Raw genomic sequence first — 16,649 nt, forward strand, 5'->3', positions numbered from 1 at the left:
AAGGCCTAATGGCCGATGTGATGAATGTGAAAGTGTGTATATATGTGATAAGGCCTAATGGCCGATGTGATGAATGTGAAAGTGTGTATATATGTGATAAGGCCTAGTGGCCAACGTGATGGATGTGGAAGTGTATAAATGTGATAAGTCCCGAAGGGCAATTGTGTTAGTACTATATCAGGGTTAAAACCCCGCAGCTTTATGCGAGAATATTATCACCGATTAATGATCAGAGGCTTCGTGCTCGTACTATATCCGAGCTCTAATGACCCAATGACTACGTGTGGAGAGTATGTCCGGTAAGACCCGATGACTTCGTGTGGAGATTTAAATCGAGCTAAAGGTCTCGCCGATAATCCGAGTAGAGGTTAAAGCTATAAGACTTCGTAATAAGAATTGCTTATAAATATATATTCAGTCGAAAGGTTAAACAGTATGTACTCCAAGTTTATATGTGAGCTTGATTTGAACTAAATCATAAGGTAGTTATGTGATGCATACGAGAGCAATCCATGAGACTATTCCTATGAGTATGAGTGTGAGAGGTTATGTGAAATTATACAATATATCTATGTCACATGAGCTCACTTTTATGTGAAAGTTTATTTGCCTCTCTGTATATGTTGAGATGTGCATATTCGGTAAAGGGATGGTATGCCGAAAGAGGAGTGAAATAAAATACGAACAACTATGTTATAATTTGGTTGTTATCTGTTGACACTGCTTAAAACTTACTAAGCATTGTAATGCTTACTCCGCTTACTTTGTTTCCTCTGTTTTATAGATCTCATTTGGAAGCTACTGGGCTCGGGGATCGTCAACAACTAGTCACACTATCACCATCCTTTGTTTGGTACTGCTATGTTTTGGATTATCTTATGGCATGTATAGAATAGACTAGTAGCGGAGGATATTTTGGTTAATGTATATAAGCCATGCGAAAATGGCTTTAAGTATACTTTGATCATAGCATTGTAATCATTTTGTATGTCGTCCATCGAGAGGTATGGAAATGTTGGTAACAGTTAGTCATGGGAATGGTTATTCATGATCACTTTTGGTATATGTATGACAAACTCTAGTTGATCCATGGAGGATCATGAAATAGGTAAAGTTTACCTTAAAAATAAATGCTGGCAGCAGCAGTGATGTGGATGTGAAAAATCTCTAAAAATAGTAGGAATGGAATTAAATAGCAAATAAATTATGTAATCGAACCTTGATGAATCTATTTTCATAGGAAAGTAACGAAACGTTCATATGAACATTATATTATGAGATGTTAAAGTTTTTGTGAGACAGGGCCAGAACGGTTTCTGGATCCCCTGATCTGACTTTGGAAATTCATTATAAATTAACCAGAGATATTTAGAAGTCATTTCATATATGTATAGATTCCTTTTTGAGTCTAGTTTCTATAGAAACAAACGGCATCAGTATTGAATCCCTGTACAGGGAGATATCCAATTCGTAATGCATGAAGGTCAGTGTAGTCGAACCCTGGAATAGGGGAGACTTTAACTAATAAACAGTACTAATTGGCCTGACCAAAAATTCTAAGAAAAAAATATGTAGATGGACATATGAGTCTAGTTTCGGGGAAAAATTACGAATCTGATTTTCGAGTTGTGGAACTCAAGTTATGATTTTTAAGGTGACAGTGATGCAGTTAGCTAGTCGTCTGGAAAATTTTTAATTGGACTGTGAGAGTAAATGAATTAGTCGGTTAGCACCTTGTGTTCGACTCCGGTAACGGTCTCGGGTACGGGGTGTTACATATGTATGCTAATACCATGTAATAGTTTGCTTATGAAACTAACTTTTATGACATAAACGAGTGTCTTATCATGGTAACTGAATACTTACAACCAAATTTTCAATTACCTTATTCCAATCGTTTTGTCTTATAACATATAATTCAACTAATACATCAAACCAATTCAATATATGCATATATTCGTAAGTGTCGAATCACAATGTAGCTCATAAATATAATTCATGTCATCCATCTCATAACCGAATGTCATTAACTTAATCACATTCGAACACAGCCTTATATCATTGAACGCTAGTTCACATATTACTACCTGTATTAAACACAACAACCAATTCATATATGTTTTACCTATACAAAACCTTAGCCGAACCAATTAAACATGCTATGAAAATGTATACACATAATGATCATTACATCAACCATTTCCCATCTAATACCAAAACATATAACATCCATATACCAAGCTTACCAAAACAAACTACTATGAGTTTCAAGCTTATTGACCGAACCTCAAACCTCAAAATTCTAAGTTTAATCTATGGGACAAGTAGAGTTTGAACTAATCATCTCAAACATGCATAGATTTTCAAGAATCGTTCAACACATACCTTACTCTAGCCATCTTCTAAGCTAAAAATCAAAGCAACCAAACTTTCCTCTCCTCTCCCTTTAGGCTACAGCAATGGAGGACAAAGATCAACCAATTTTGATTCAATTTCTGTATGACCCAATGCACATACCTTGGATTTTAGTTTGCTATCTTGCTGAAATCCTCAAAGCATATTTCTTCTTTCTTTCTCCAACATTCGGCAAGAACAAGGTGAGAATGTATGGCTTTCCTTTCTTTTTTTTTTCTAATACTTATTTCCTATTATAAAACCATGTAGTCATTATAATATTAATACAAAATGCATATTTTTTTGTATCCCATACCATCATGGCCGGCCACTTCCTCTAGAGTGGGGAATTTGACATGCAAGTACAATTATTTTGCAACATGCATAAATAGGCCACTTACATTTGCCTAGCACATTTCTAAATTTTCTCACATAAGTCCTATTTAATAAAATTCACTCACAATTAACAAAATTCAAACATGAAATTTTCACACATGCATATGTACATATAATGAGCATCAAATATGACAGCTAATTATTTTTATGACTCGGTCTTGTGGTCCCAAAACCACTTTTCGACTAGGGTCAAATTAGGGGTGTCACAGTTTGACATCCTTTTTTGCAAAGAGATATCTCAACGTCGAGTGATCAGTGAATAGAGTAACCTTTGCACTGACAAGATAGGAGCGAAACTTGTTGAAAGAAAAGACTACAACCAACATTTCTTTCTTTGTGGTGGTATAATTGAATTGAGCCTCTGTAAGAGTTTTGCTAGCATAATAGATTGCGTGAAATATTTTTCCCTTTCATTGTCTTAGAATGGCAGCCATAACAAAGTCGCTTGCATCGCACATAACTTCAGAAGATTGAGATCAATCTGGTGCAATGAAAATGGGTGCATTCACTGGTTTCTTTTTTAACTGAATAAAGACACCTAGACATGCATCGTCAAAGAGGAATTTTCAATTTTGTTCCAGCAATAAGCATAAGGGCTTTGCAATTTTTGAAAAATCTCTAATAAACATTTTGTAAAACCCCACATGTCGAAGAAAACTGTGAATACCTTTCACATTTGTTGGTGGAGGTAATTTTTCAATGATTTCCACCTTAGCTTTATCCACTTGAATGCCTTGACTAGAGATGCGATATCCTAACACAATGCCTTCAGTTGCCATGAAATGACATTTTTCCCAATTTAGGACAAGATGTGTGTCCTCACATCACTTCAATACTTTATCCAAATTGTCAGTGCAATGGTCAAATTCATTCCCTTAGGTTGAGAAATCATCCATAAAAACCTCTAAAGAGTCTTTGATCATATCTGAGAATATTGCCATCATGCACCTTTAAAATGTGGCTGGTATGTTGCAAAGACCGAAAGGCATAGATGAAAAGTGAAAGTACCAAAAGGGCAGGTGAAGGTTGTTTTCTCCTGATCCTACGGTGCAATAGCAATTTGATTGTACCTAGAATAGCCATCTAAAAAGCAATAATAGGCCTTTCCAATAAGCCAATCCAGCATTTGGTCAATGAAAGGAAGTGGGAAGTGGTCCTTTTTTTGTGGCTGTATTCAATTCGCAATAATCCATACAAACTTTCCATTTCGTGGGAATATGTGTAGGAATTAATTTCCTTTTGTCATTGTGAACCACAGTGATGCCACTCTTTTTAGGTACACATTGCACTGGACTTACCCAATTGCTATCAGAAATTAGGTAAACAATTCTAGCATCACACCATTTTATGATTTCCTTCTTGACACTCATTCATCTTCTCGTTTAATCTTCTTTATTGTTCAATCGATTACTTTCCTTCATATTCCAACTTGATCTTGTACATGCAAAAAGGACCAATACCTTGAATATCAACAATACTTCAAGCAATAGCTTGTTTATGTTACTTGAGAATATAGACCAATTTCTCTTCTTGAGTTACATCCAGTGTTACGGAGACAATAACTGGGAGAGTATTGTAATCACCTAGAAAGACATATTCAAGATGAGGAGGAAGTGGTTTCAATTCCAGAGTAGGAGCTTTTTCAATAGATGGTTTGAAAATTGGGGTTGTTCTATTGGCTAGGTCTAAGGATTCAATCTGCCATCCATGCTTGAGTTCAATATTATTAGCTTCAACCATGCTGATACAATCATTAAGGACTCGGCATCAGATGTCACTGCCAACTCTTCAAAAAGTACTATGCTTTGGTCATTGAATTCTTCCTCAATTTGATCATTTAGCACATCGACAGTATGGCATTCTTTTTTTTCCTTGCATTGAATAGATTCAAAAACACTAAAGGTGACTTACTCATCATTAAGTCGCATGGTTAGTTCACCTTTGTAAACATCAATAAGAGTTCGGCTAGTGGCTAAAAATGGCCGTCCCAAGATTATGGGAACCTCCTTGTCTGCCTCGCAATCAAGTATGATAAAATCAGCCGGAAAAATGAATTTATCCACATGAACTAAGACATTTTTTAGTTTCCCTTCAGGTTGAGCCAATGATCGAATGGCTAGTTGTAATGTTATTGTAGTAGATTTCATATGATCAATTCTCAACATTCTGAAAGTAGATAGTGGCATTAGGTTAACGCTAGCTCCCAAGTCGCATAAAGCCTTACCCAAATAATGATTGCCAATTGAACATGTGATGGTAAAGCTCCTAGGATCTTTCAATTTAGGAGGAAACTTGTTTGTCATAACAACACTACAGCCTTCTGTGACAAAAGTTTCAATATTAGTGAGCTTTTTCTTCTTGGACAAGAGGTCTTTCATAAATTTCCCATAACTCAAAATTTGTACCAGAGTGTCTACTAAAAGAATGTTGATCTACAGTTGCTTTAGTGTGTCTGGGAACTGCTGAGACTGCTTGTCATGCTCATTCTTCCTGAATCTTTTTATGAACGGTAAAGGTAAAGATACATCTTCTTACGCCGACATATTTGATTGTGTCGATGTTTCGAAGTCAGACATTACGCATATGAGTGACAATTTGTGTAACTTTTATGTCTGATGTATCGACAAACTCTTCAGATTCAACCTTCTCACTAGTGATCACTGCATTCGTATCTTGAGGTGCTATAGTAAAGTCTATAAATGATTCACTAATTTGTTTACCACTCCTAAGAGTGATAGCCTTACAATATTCTTTCTCCCTCAGACTGGGATTTTCCATGCCACTTGATAATTGGCCAGGTTGTCGAGTATTTAGAGTTGAAGCAAGTTGTCCTAATTGTGCCTCCAATGCCCGAATAGAAGATGAATTCCCTTGTATGGTAGCTTCCATATGAGTAATATGCTCCCGTATTAATGCCTCAAGAGTTGCTAAAGGGTTAGAAGTAGAAGCTTGAGTTTACGATTGCTGTCAATGACCTTGAACATGCTGATTTGGTATTGAAGAGTGTTGTGTCTACATTAGATTTTGGTGTGGATATGTCTGGCCTTGTTGTGGATGCATCTGAGTGTGCTAATTGTAGTTCTATCTGAGTGTGATGATTGTAGTTCTGCTGTTGTTAATTTTAATTCCCTTGTCTTGGATATAATTTCCTTGAATAGATATATTCCCATATCTGAATGTCATAGCATTTTGTCCAGCATTCTGAGTTCCCAAAATGGTTGGTTGCATGCAAAGTTGATGTAAGAGTTAGCATAAGAATTGTTGCTGATGTTACTAATATAATAGGCATTCTTTACAAGTTACGGACAATCTTTATAGCTATGGTTGTCACTACAAATCTCACAACAAAAATCAAGAACATCAACTTGCTAAGTGACTTGTATAGGTGCAACGCCACTAGTCCCTTGCATATTTTTAATCATGTTTGTGAGAAAAGAAACTTGAGCGCTTAGTGCAGTTATTGCATCCAATTCAATAACTACTGGAGTAGTTTTTGTTTCTGCACCTCTAGAGATAGGGTATTGATAATTATTTTTTTGAGCAATTCTCTCATGAATTCTCACATCATCATTATAAGTACAATCCAGTAGAGGTCCATTGGCTGATGCGTCGACAAGATTCCTTGTATGTGAATCTAGCCCATTACAAAAAATCTCAATTTGTGTTTTTGGTTGAATGACATGCATGGGACAACGTGAAGTAAAAATTTATAAGGTTCCCATGTGGTGTGAAGATTTTCATCATCCTGCTAAAGATAACCAGTAATATCTGTAACACCCCAAATATTAAGTGATTAATTTGTATGTTGTGTTATACAAAATGCATGTCTGCTTTAGTGGTTAAGTGTTCTGGGAAGTGTGAGAAGTCCTGGGTTCAAACCTTGGCTTTAGCAAAAAAAAAAATTGTATTAATTGAATAAAACCCTTGGTTCAAATAGTAGGGTTTTAAATAATTTTGGGGAAATCATGTCATAAAAGGCCTACTGATCTAGGGGACAAGGGCATGTGGATTGTTCCTAGGGGATTGAGGTTCGAATCTTGGTAGGCACTGTAAGTGTTTTATTTTGCTGTTATGCCATGTAAGAGATTGAATATGAATGGAAATCTGAAGCTAGTGGGCGGTTTGAGTGTTTGGGGGATGAGGGAGTTATGTAGCTGAAATTTAGGAGGAAAATGGGGGAGTTGGATAGTGATCGGTGGGACTGATTTGGGGAGGAATTTTAGGAGAGAATTAAGGGAGGTTGAGGTGTGTAGGAGTAGTTTGCTGAATGTGGGAATTCCATTATGCCAATTCGGTCATAGGCTTTTAGTCCCAAAATTGTGTTGTTTTTGCTCTCCATTTCGGTAAATATTGCACCTTTTGCTCTTTTTCTTTCTTTGTTTTGTTGTTTTGTTTAGTAGCCGAATTCATCTTGTGAACATTCAAGGACTTTTTGTATTGGTTTTTCTCTTCAACAGTGCCTTACAGACTGACCTCTTCTATTCTCTCTACACCCTTAACAATCGTTTTTCCCCTTGTTTTTTTTTGTTTTGGCCGAACACCCTCATTTCCTCTCTCTTAAACTTTTCTAGGTTTTAGTTTTGGTTTTGATCTGTTCCTCCTTTCTTCTCCTGTTCACTCAATCAACTTTCCCTTTGATCGATTACATCTTCTTCCCTCTCTTCTCATCTGGATACTTGGGCTGATTTCTACCTAGCTCTCTCTCCATGTTCAATTTTTACAGTTCTTCTTTGAACAATCAGTTGGTGCGTGGTTCTTCTCTGTTCTCTCACTCTTTTTCTCTATATAGTAATATTACTTCTAACTTCTTCCTTTGCTACTGTTTATGGCTAGAGACGTGTTGGTGCTAGCCTTGCCTCTGTTGTGTGGGTATTTTTTTTTGGAGATGGAAGGTAGATTGCTTCCGTTCTCGAAAATCAGTTTGGCGATTTTGGTAAGTGCTATATGTTGGTTCAAATTGTTTATACGAACATTATTGATAAAAGTTAACAGGTTTCGATTTGAGTGCAAATGATCTGTAAGAGCCTGTAATTAATCTTCGGCAACAATTGAAGTGTAAGAAGTCTTAATTGTTCGATTAAGGCAACTGTTAAGTTATAGGTTGGTTAAATGTTATTTATGGGATTGCTAACCCTATTAATTAAAGGACTGATAGTGTATCGTGTTGATAAAGGTTTGGGGTAGTCTTGAGCTAGACAAACATTTTCACAAACAGGTGTGTAACCACACTGCTATTATCGTAAATGAGAAAAAGCCAGTATAGGTGACCGTCAACACTGCACGAGCATGCGCCTGCTTATGTGGTAGTCCAAACGTATAAACATGGGCGTGTGATCGTAGAGGCTACCATGAGCGATTTCATGGGCTTAAGCCATTTTGGGCCACGTTAAACCATACGAACGTGTGGAGATTATTGGGCCAAGCCGTGTAGTTCACACAGCCAAGGCCATTTTTGGGCTTAGTGGGCCACACGGGCATGTTGGCTTACATGGGCGCATTCTGGGCCTTGGGCGCATTTTCACTATTTGACTGTTAAGGTTGCACGGGTCACCCGAGACAACTGTGGACCTACTGTTGGGTCAGTAAGTATACCTAAACCCCAAATTGATAAATGATTGTTATGCGCCTATGATATATATGACTGTATTCAAGCATGCCATTTCATATATAATTTGCATACATGTATGATCTTATGACATGACGCATAACATAGTGCATGGGTTTATTATGATTGGAGGAAGTGTACACTGACAACTTTGCTGCAAATATTGTTTAGTGCCTCAACCGGTGCTAATTTTGGAGTGTAAGGATGGGTGGGTTGATTTTATCCCGGCATGGATTGTAGGGCTGGACGGAGTGGAGTGTAGAGGCTGGTCGGGTAGGATTTTAGATTGCATATCTGTATTTTCACTGTCTCTAAACTAGGCTAAGGCCCATACTGATACTGATACTGTAATGGGCTAAGGCCCTAACTGAAACTGAACTGTTACTGATGCGGGCTTAGGCCCAGACTATGTTTGCCTACTATTTGATTGACTGTATGTTTTTAAAGGATTACACACTGAGTTTTCATAAACTCACTCTTCTATTTATTTACGCAGGTAATCCTTAGTCTTAGTCGGGTCAGTGCTACGAAAGACTCAAAGGTGGCCACATAACTGCATGAACTTTCTTATTACATTCTAAGTTACAAGTATTTTAATCTAAATTCTAAGTTATAAGTATTTTAATCTGGGTATCTTTTTTATGTAATAAGGCCTCTATAAATTTTTAAGTTTTAATTTGGGATTTAATTATTTTGATTTATAACTGCTAGTAGTAAGATAAGACGCGGTTTTTCAAAAGATAAATGTTTTCCAAAAATACCAAGAATACGTAATTGTTTAAGAGCTTCCGCAAGAGACAACGTTTTCAAAATTAAAGACATTTTAACATGAGTAACCTTCAATAAACGAAATGTTTTAAAATCATCATTAAGATCATGTAACAAAGGTAAACATGAAAAAGGGGTTTCCTTTCGATATCTTACATTTAGTGGTATCAGAGCTAGGTTACAAAACTCGGCTGTGGATTTAGGTTTCTTTCAAACTTGAAATTTTGAAAAAGAACTGTTTCAAATGATTTGAAATACTTGGAAATGTTTTACTGAATGTGTGGTATACCAAGTCTCCGGTGTCGATTCTGTAAGTCTTCTGAAACTACTGTCTGTTTAAATTGAAATACTGAGATTACAATAGGCAATAGACTGTACTGAAACACTCTGTTTAGGGTAACCTAAAACTATATTAAGACTGCGATCTGTGAAAACAAAACTCTGAGTTACTGATAATATTTTCCATAAAATATCTGTTAATAAACACTGGAACTGTAAAACTGATGCATAAAATTGTTAAAATAGATAATCCACAAATAAATAATAAGCACCAGAGATACTCGTGGAAGGGGTACAAGAGGCCGCGGCGGAAGCCGTGGAGGTGCTCTGGCTGGGTTTTTGTCATCTAGTTATATGCCTAACGTTGAAGCTAGAGAGGCACTAGCTTCACCTGTGACTGAGACCGGTTCTCATGATCAGGTGGCTGGGGACGACGCATTGTCCCAAGCTATGTTATAGATTCTGGAGAGGGTTGTCGGGCCCAAACTGCTACTGTGGGCCGTGGGTCGATTACGAAATGGCTTAGGTCTAATGGGGCTGAGATTTTTAGGGGTATTGCTGAAGTTGCCCCTAATGTGGTTGAATATTGGATTGAGGCCACAGAGAGGATCATGGACTACCTTGACTGCACCCCCGAGTAAAAACTAAAAGGTGCAGTGTCATTGCTAAAAGATGAAGCCTATCAGTGGTGGCTTACAGTTAAAGAGGGTACTCAGCCCGATCGGTTAACTTGGGAATTTTTCAAGACTGCATTCCAAGGAAAATATGTGGGCACTAGTAATGTGGATGCCTGGAGGAAAGAGTTTCTGAATTTGACTCAGGGGGATAAATCTGTGGCTGAGTACGAGGCTGAATTTTTGCGACTTAGCCGCTTTGCGCGTGGGATGGTAGCAACTGAGTATGAGTGTTGTGTTTGATTCGAGGACAACCTCAGGGATGATTTAAGGGTTCTGATAGCTCCACAGAGGGAGCGATATTTTGCAGCTTTAGTGAACAAGGCAATGATCACCGAGGATGTGAAGCACGTTGAGCGCTAGAACCGTGAAAAGGAAAGAGGTAGGAATAAGAGGGATTTAGAGCCCTCAAGTTCATTTGTAAGGCCTAAGAAAAAGGCTAGAGTTGCTGGGCCAATCAGAGTTGAGGCCCCTGTTGCCGCTTCTAGACCGCAGCTCTATGCAGATTGTGGGAGACGCCATTAGGACAAGTGTTGGAAAAGGATTGGGGCATGTTTAAGGCGCGGATCATTGGCGCACCGTATCAGACATTGTCCACGGAGACCCGATCAGATGTGAGCTACTAGTGTGGGTACTGTTCAGCCACCGAGGAGTGTTCAGTAGCCACCGGAGGCCGTGGTTAGGCCAGAGGTGGTAATGGATCGGGCCATGGTTAGAGGGCACCGGGCAGAGGTGTTGGTCATACTGAGGCGAGGCAGCCAGTTCTGGTTTATTCTGCACGTCGCTGAGAGGATGAAGATGCCCCAGATGTTATTACAGGTATGTTCTTTATCGATAATGTACCTTATACTGCACTGATTTATGTTGGGTCTACGCATTCTTATATAGCATGCACTGTGTCTAAGACTTTTGGTATAATGGTTGAAAACACTACGAGTGAGGTTATTGTGTTGAGTCCATTAGGGCAGTCTGTGAGAGTGAATAAAATTTTTAGGGATGTACCTTTGAAGGTTCAAGGAATGATCTTTTTGGCGAATTTAATGGAACTCCCTTTTGGAGAATTTGACTTAATACTGGGTATGGACTGGCTGGTTGAACATCAAGTGAATTTTGATTGTGCTGCTAAATGAGTGGTACTAAAAACTGTGGAAGGTAATGAGGTAGTGGTAATAGGGGAGCGTCGAAATTATTTGTCAAATGTGATTTCTGCACTAAGGGCCGAGAAGTTGGTTCATAAGGGTTGTGAGGCGTATCTAGCCTACATTGGTATTTTTGATTCTCAGGTTTTGTCTGTTAAAGATATCAAACAGTTAAGGATTTTTTAGATGTTTTTCTCGATGAGCTACCCGAGTTACCTCCAAATCGTGAAGTTGAATTTGGGATTGAGCTACTACCTGGTATAGCTCTGGTGTCCATCGCCCCTTATAGAATGGAACTGAAGAAGTTTGTGGAGCTTAAAGCTCAGATTCAAGAGTTACTGGATCGAGGGTTCATCCTCCCTAGTGTGTCTCCGTGGGGAGCACCGGTGTTGTTTTTTAAAAAGAAGGATGGATCCATGATTATGTGCATCGATTATTGGCAATTAAATAAATTGATTATTAAGAACAAGTACCCCCTACCAAGGATAGACGATCTATTCGATTAATTCCGAGGGGCTTCGATCTTCTCTAAGATTGATCTCTGATCGGGGTACCATCAACTGAGAGTCAAAGAGGCTGATGTTTACAAGACAACGTTTAGCACTTGTTATGGTCATTACGAGTTCTTAGTGATGCCGTTTGGACTGACGAATGCACCAGCGACTTTTATGGATATGATGATCGAGTATTCCAGCCCTATCTAGATCGGTTCGTAGTGGTGTTTATAGATGACATCCTGGTGTATTCGAGAATTGAAGATGAGCATGATACATATCTCCGAGTTGTTCTGCAGATTTTGAGGGAGAAGCAACTATACGCCAAGTTTAGTAAATGCGAGTTCTGGTTACGAGAGGTAACATTTTTGGGCCATGTGGTATCTGAAGGGATTGGGGTTGATCCTTGAAAAATTGAGGTTGCTCTAGATTGGAAGCCGCCTAAGACGATATCTAAGATTCGAAGTTTTAAGGGTCTGGCAAGTTATTATAGATGATTTTTTTAGGGGATTTCATTGATAGCTGCACCTTTGACTAAGTTGTTGTGTAAGGGTGTGCCATTTAACTGGACTGATGTTCAGCAAGAAAGTTTTGAGAAACTTAAGAAAGTACTGACTGAGGCCCCTGTTTTGATACAGCAGGAGCCTGGGAAAGAGTTTACTGTCTACAGCAATGCATCACACATTGGTTTGGGTTGTGTGTTAATACAAGAGGGTAAGTGGTGGCACATGCGTCTCGCCAGCTTAAGACTCATGAGGTGAATTATTCGACACATGACTTGGAGTTGGCCGCGGTGGTATTCACACTGAAAATTTGGAGGCATTACCTGTATGGCGAGAAGTGTCTCATTTACACGGATCACAAGAGTCTCAAGTATCTCCTCACTCAAAAGGGAATTAAGGAAAACTTAAAGGCTTATTTAGAAATTAATGAAACCAACTAAATAAACTAACTGGGTCAGCTATATGAACAGTTTGGGCTACCAAGTCCTTCATGAATCACTCCCCTACTTAACACAATTTGGGCCTATTTTCTTCTTCATGCTTATAATTAATTTTTAACCCAATTTATGTTGGACAAAAATTAATTATAAAATATATTCAATGCATATTTTTGGACCATCCATGGCTGAAAAATTATTTAGCCATACTCTTGTTTCACTTGATGCAAAAAATGCCCTAACGTTTGAAGCCTTTCAAGGTGACTACCAAGCCGATTTTCACCCTTTGTGCAAAAATGTCGAAAATAAATAAAATTGTGTAAAATTTATTAAAAAATAATTAAATTTTAATATGTTAATAATTTGAGTGCAAATTAATTATTTATAATTAAAGTACGGATGTTGACACAAATTACTATGCAACTGCATGAATTAGGGCTAAAAGGGGCTGAAAAAGTCTATACATTTTTTTGTTTCCACACCCTCAAATTAATTCAGTACTCATCCCGAGTAATGCCCAACTTTTAACAGAAGTTGTTTGGAATCACCTTTGAAAAATTTCTTTAGAAAACATTTCTCCCATAATTATGAGTTTAGTGTAATTATGCTTAAGAAAAATAATTTAAAATTATGTGACTCAAGTATACATATTATTCGAATTATTCTGAATCATTATCATGATAATAAGAATAGACTAAATGCATTCTCAATAAATATATGATAAATTCTTACGAATTAATTTTTATTCCCTCATTTAAGACTAAATATCAATCACTAAGTTTCATTTATGCCTTATATGTTGAACTTAGCAATTTCTCTTCACTAATGTAGTCAACACATAAATATGAATCAATAAGCCTTTTAAATAAGTTGTAACATAGCTTGGCTAGGGGTAAGTAAAAGATAGATAATTTGAATCTAAAATCATAGACTCAACTTGCATCGGACCTTCGGAATAAATTCCTCCAAATTCACCAACTAATTTTGCTTTTGAGTACACATGCTCCTTGCACATGTATTTTTTCAAGTACATATGCTCTCTCTCTCTTTTTGTCGAGCACATTACTGTATTTACTGCAATTTTGAGCATTTGATACTTTTTATCAACTCCCTCAAACTTATTTTTAGAGAATATTCTGGATAAACTAAGTCTAGTGTTTGGGACAATTTAGAGATAACTATGAGAGAAGGGATGACAACTTGTTGCAAAGGACCAAATAAAGTCAGGCCATATAGTGTCAATGTTGGGTTTCAAGGGATAAATACTCATTGAGATTGGCTTGAAAGGCTCAAACGGTCCAAACAAATTTTACCTAAATCATTTTCAAAATTCCATGCTTCCGAGGATTTCGCCTCAAGAAATTACTAAGTCAATTCTAGAGACTTAATCTTTCATGCATGCCTAGCTCTCCTAAGGAATTAAAAATTTTATGGTACAATTTACAAACTTTATTAAGAGTAACATTTATGTCATAGTTCAGCTGGCATAACAATTATTGAGATAATAGAACTTTATTTATACTAAATTTTAGCATAATTAACAAAAATTAAAAATTTTTAACAAAATATAACTTAATCATAATTATAAGAAAAATGTATTCGAAAAGAAAAACAATTTCAATTTTTGGTCTCCCTACTTAAAATGAATAATGTCCCCATTGTTAAAAACAATAGAGAGAGCAAAAATATAGAAGTGAATAGATATTGTACCCCAAGTAGGACCCTAGGAAAAAGAGGTGAGTCAAGTTTGACTGCTTAAATACCAAGCTTTTCCTAGGCAGATACAGTCCTAGACATGTACATATGTATTACCACACTTCTTATTTTGCAAATTGTTCAATTTTATTGATGATTACCACCTCTTATTTTCTCATGCGAGAAATAAAAATATCCAAAAAGAACCTAAGCCTAAGAACTTAAAATATCCTAAGAATCTGACCCTTTTTATTTATTGTTAGACCCCTTAGAATCCGACCCATCTTTTGCTTCATCATTCTTATTTTTGCTTGAATCGCCTTCCTCCCTCCTCGAAATTGGAGTCCATGGTTCAAATATAAAGTTTGAAAATTCAGGCACAAAAACAAATGGGTCATGAAATATTTTCATGAAAGCGCCTCTCTTTGAGTCATCCCGTATTTTTTAGTATCTCCAATAAGGTTGTTGTTGCCACTACATATATTGCATCATGTTCATCAACTTTGACAACTCATCATGAAGATCTGAGTGTGGCAAATGAGTTCTAAATGTTGAGGTAGCCATGTCATGTTCGGTCATTGGTTCAGTTGCTCCTACCTCATTAGGGATTTCAGCTAGCTGAATTGGTTTTATCTCCGTAGGATCTTCTTATCTTCGGGTTCCTCCCTCGATTCAACTTGTTAATGCAGAACATAATTTCCTGCTAATTGGAAGAGGTCCAAATATGTGATTGTGCCTTGGATATACCCTATTTTCTTTATCTTTGCAAGAATTTTAACTTTTAAACACAAAATTGTTATTGTAAAGGGAAAGTATGCTGGTCTAGAACGTTTAGCGGCACAATTTTAAAATTATCTCATAATGAATTTTCCTACATCAACGGTCTTTGCTATGATAATTGAGTATAGAAAGACCATTTGTTTTACTGAAAATGTAGTCCCCTGTGAAATATGCATAAGGCTGTACCGAATGAAATAAAGCCATACATTCGCTGATGGTGTCAAGTATTCTCTACAATAAGTGTGAGTCAAATGCTTTGACACTGTCCATTTAGAACTTGAAACTACAAGTTTGAGAATTTCTTGCAAGGAAGAATATTCATCATCTTCAAAATCAGTTAAATCAAAGAATTCATTAATAGTGTTTGAGTTTATTGGTACTTTGATTCCTCGGACAGAAACTTCTGTTAATTCGCTTGAGGTCAAATTTGCATAAAATTCAAGAACTAAATCTTCATCTGCACTCAGTCTTTTCTCACAAAACACTTCCTAGTTTAAAGCTTCAGCAACTTGTCAATGCTTACCATGAAATTAGTATAGTTGCTTTCTTTGAATGTAAAACCTTTTTCTAGGAGTATTTGTTGATTTTTAAAAATGCTGTCGTATCTTGCTTTGGCTTCTTCATAGTAGAATTTGTTTTGTAATTCTTCAACTTGAACAGAGGCATGTGTTCTTTTACGAAGCATGATTTAACCTAAACATCAAATAAGATGGAAACAAATAATATTTTCCAAAAATTTAATTAGCATAAAATATTAACAATTCATAAAGTTCAAAAGTTAATTAATTAAATCAAATTAAAATTTAGGAAAAAAAATTCTTACCACTTTCGTAAAAATATTAATAAGAACTCAAGAAAATAATATGAATGGGAAGCAAGGTGATGTCGGGCTAGCATTAGTTTAAGGGAGGTTGGATGCTACCTTAGTTATTTGTTGTGGAAGTGACGAGGTACAAGGGGGTAGGTACGCGTGTGCTAGAAATCAAGAATTAGCAGTGTACAAGGGTGAGGGAACAACAACAGTGTGAGAGGGTTGGTGCATGAACAGTAAGGCACGTGAAGGATGGTGTGTGTAAAGGGAAGAGCGTGCATGCTGAAAAGGGTTGGAGCTGTGCGAGATGGTGCGCAAGGGAGCAAGGTTGAAGGTTGGTTGTACGTGTGCGACTAGGTGCTAGTTGCTCTCGGTGTGTAGGCTGCTAGTGGTGGCAAATGAAGGTTGTGACATTAGGAAGTTTGGAGGATTAGAGGTGCTAGGGCTGACAGTGGAGAATGTGTGTGGGAAGGTGGAGCTGATGCTTTGGTAAGTGATGTGAATAAGGGAGGAGGGTGGTGGTATTTATAGTGACAAAAGAAAGGAGTTTAACTCAAACTCTAAAGAAAAATAATAATAAAATACTGTAATTCCTAATCTTATATAAAGACAATAACAATTAATATAAAATGTAAAATATATTAATACATTACTTGATATTATCTTATTTATGA

General features: G+C 37.0%; 1 protein-coding gene across 1 annotated transcript; it reads right to left on the minus strand.

The window, feature by feature from the left end:
* Window positions 1–4,290: 4,290 nt before the first annotated feature.
* On the minus strand, window positions 4,291–5,168 carry LOC108484951 (uncharacterized). Its single transcript, XM_017788826.1, has 2 exons — window positions 4,702–5,168; window positions 4,291–4,531 (listed from the first exon to the last, which is right to left on the minus strand). Exons 1-2 carry the CDS (start codon window positions 5,166–5,168, stop codon window positions 4,291–4,293), a joined length of 708 nt encoding a protein of 235 aa, XP_017644315.1.
* Window positions 5,169–16,649: the final 11,481 nt, after the last annotated feature.

This window comes from Gossypium arboreum, unplaced genomic scaffold (assembly GCF_025698485.1).
Source record: "Gossypium arboreum isolate Shixiya-1 unplaced genomic scaffold, ASM2569848v2 Contig00172, whole genome shotgun sequence".
Taxonomy (NCBI): domain Eukaryota; kingdom Viridiplantae; phylum Streptophyta; class Magnoliopsida; order Malvales; family Malvaceae; genus Gossypium; species Gossypium arboreum.

Excerpts from the sequence above, each read along its gene's own strand:
- LOC108484951 (XM_017788826.1), bottom strand. The coding sequence starts at position 5,168 with ATGAAAGACCTCTTGTCCAAGAAGAAAAAGCTCACTAATATTGAAACT. Across the intron at positions 4,532-4,701 it reads ACCATGCGACTTAATGATGA|CATGGTTGAAGCTAATAATA; the intron begins GTAAGTCACCTT and ends TGATTGTATCAG.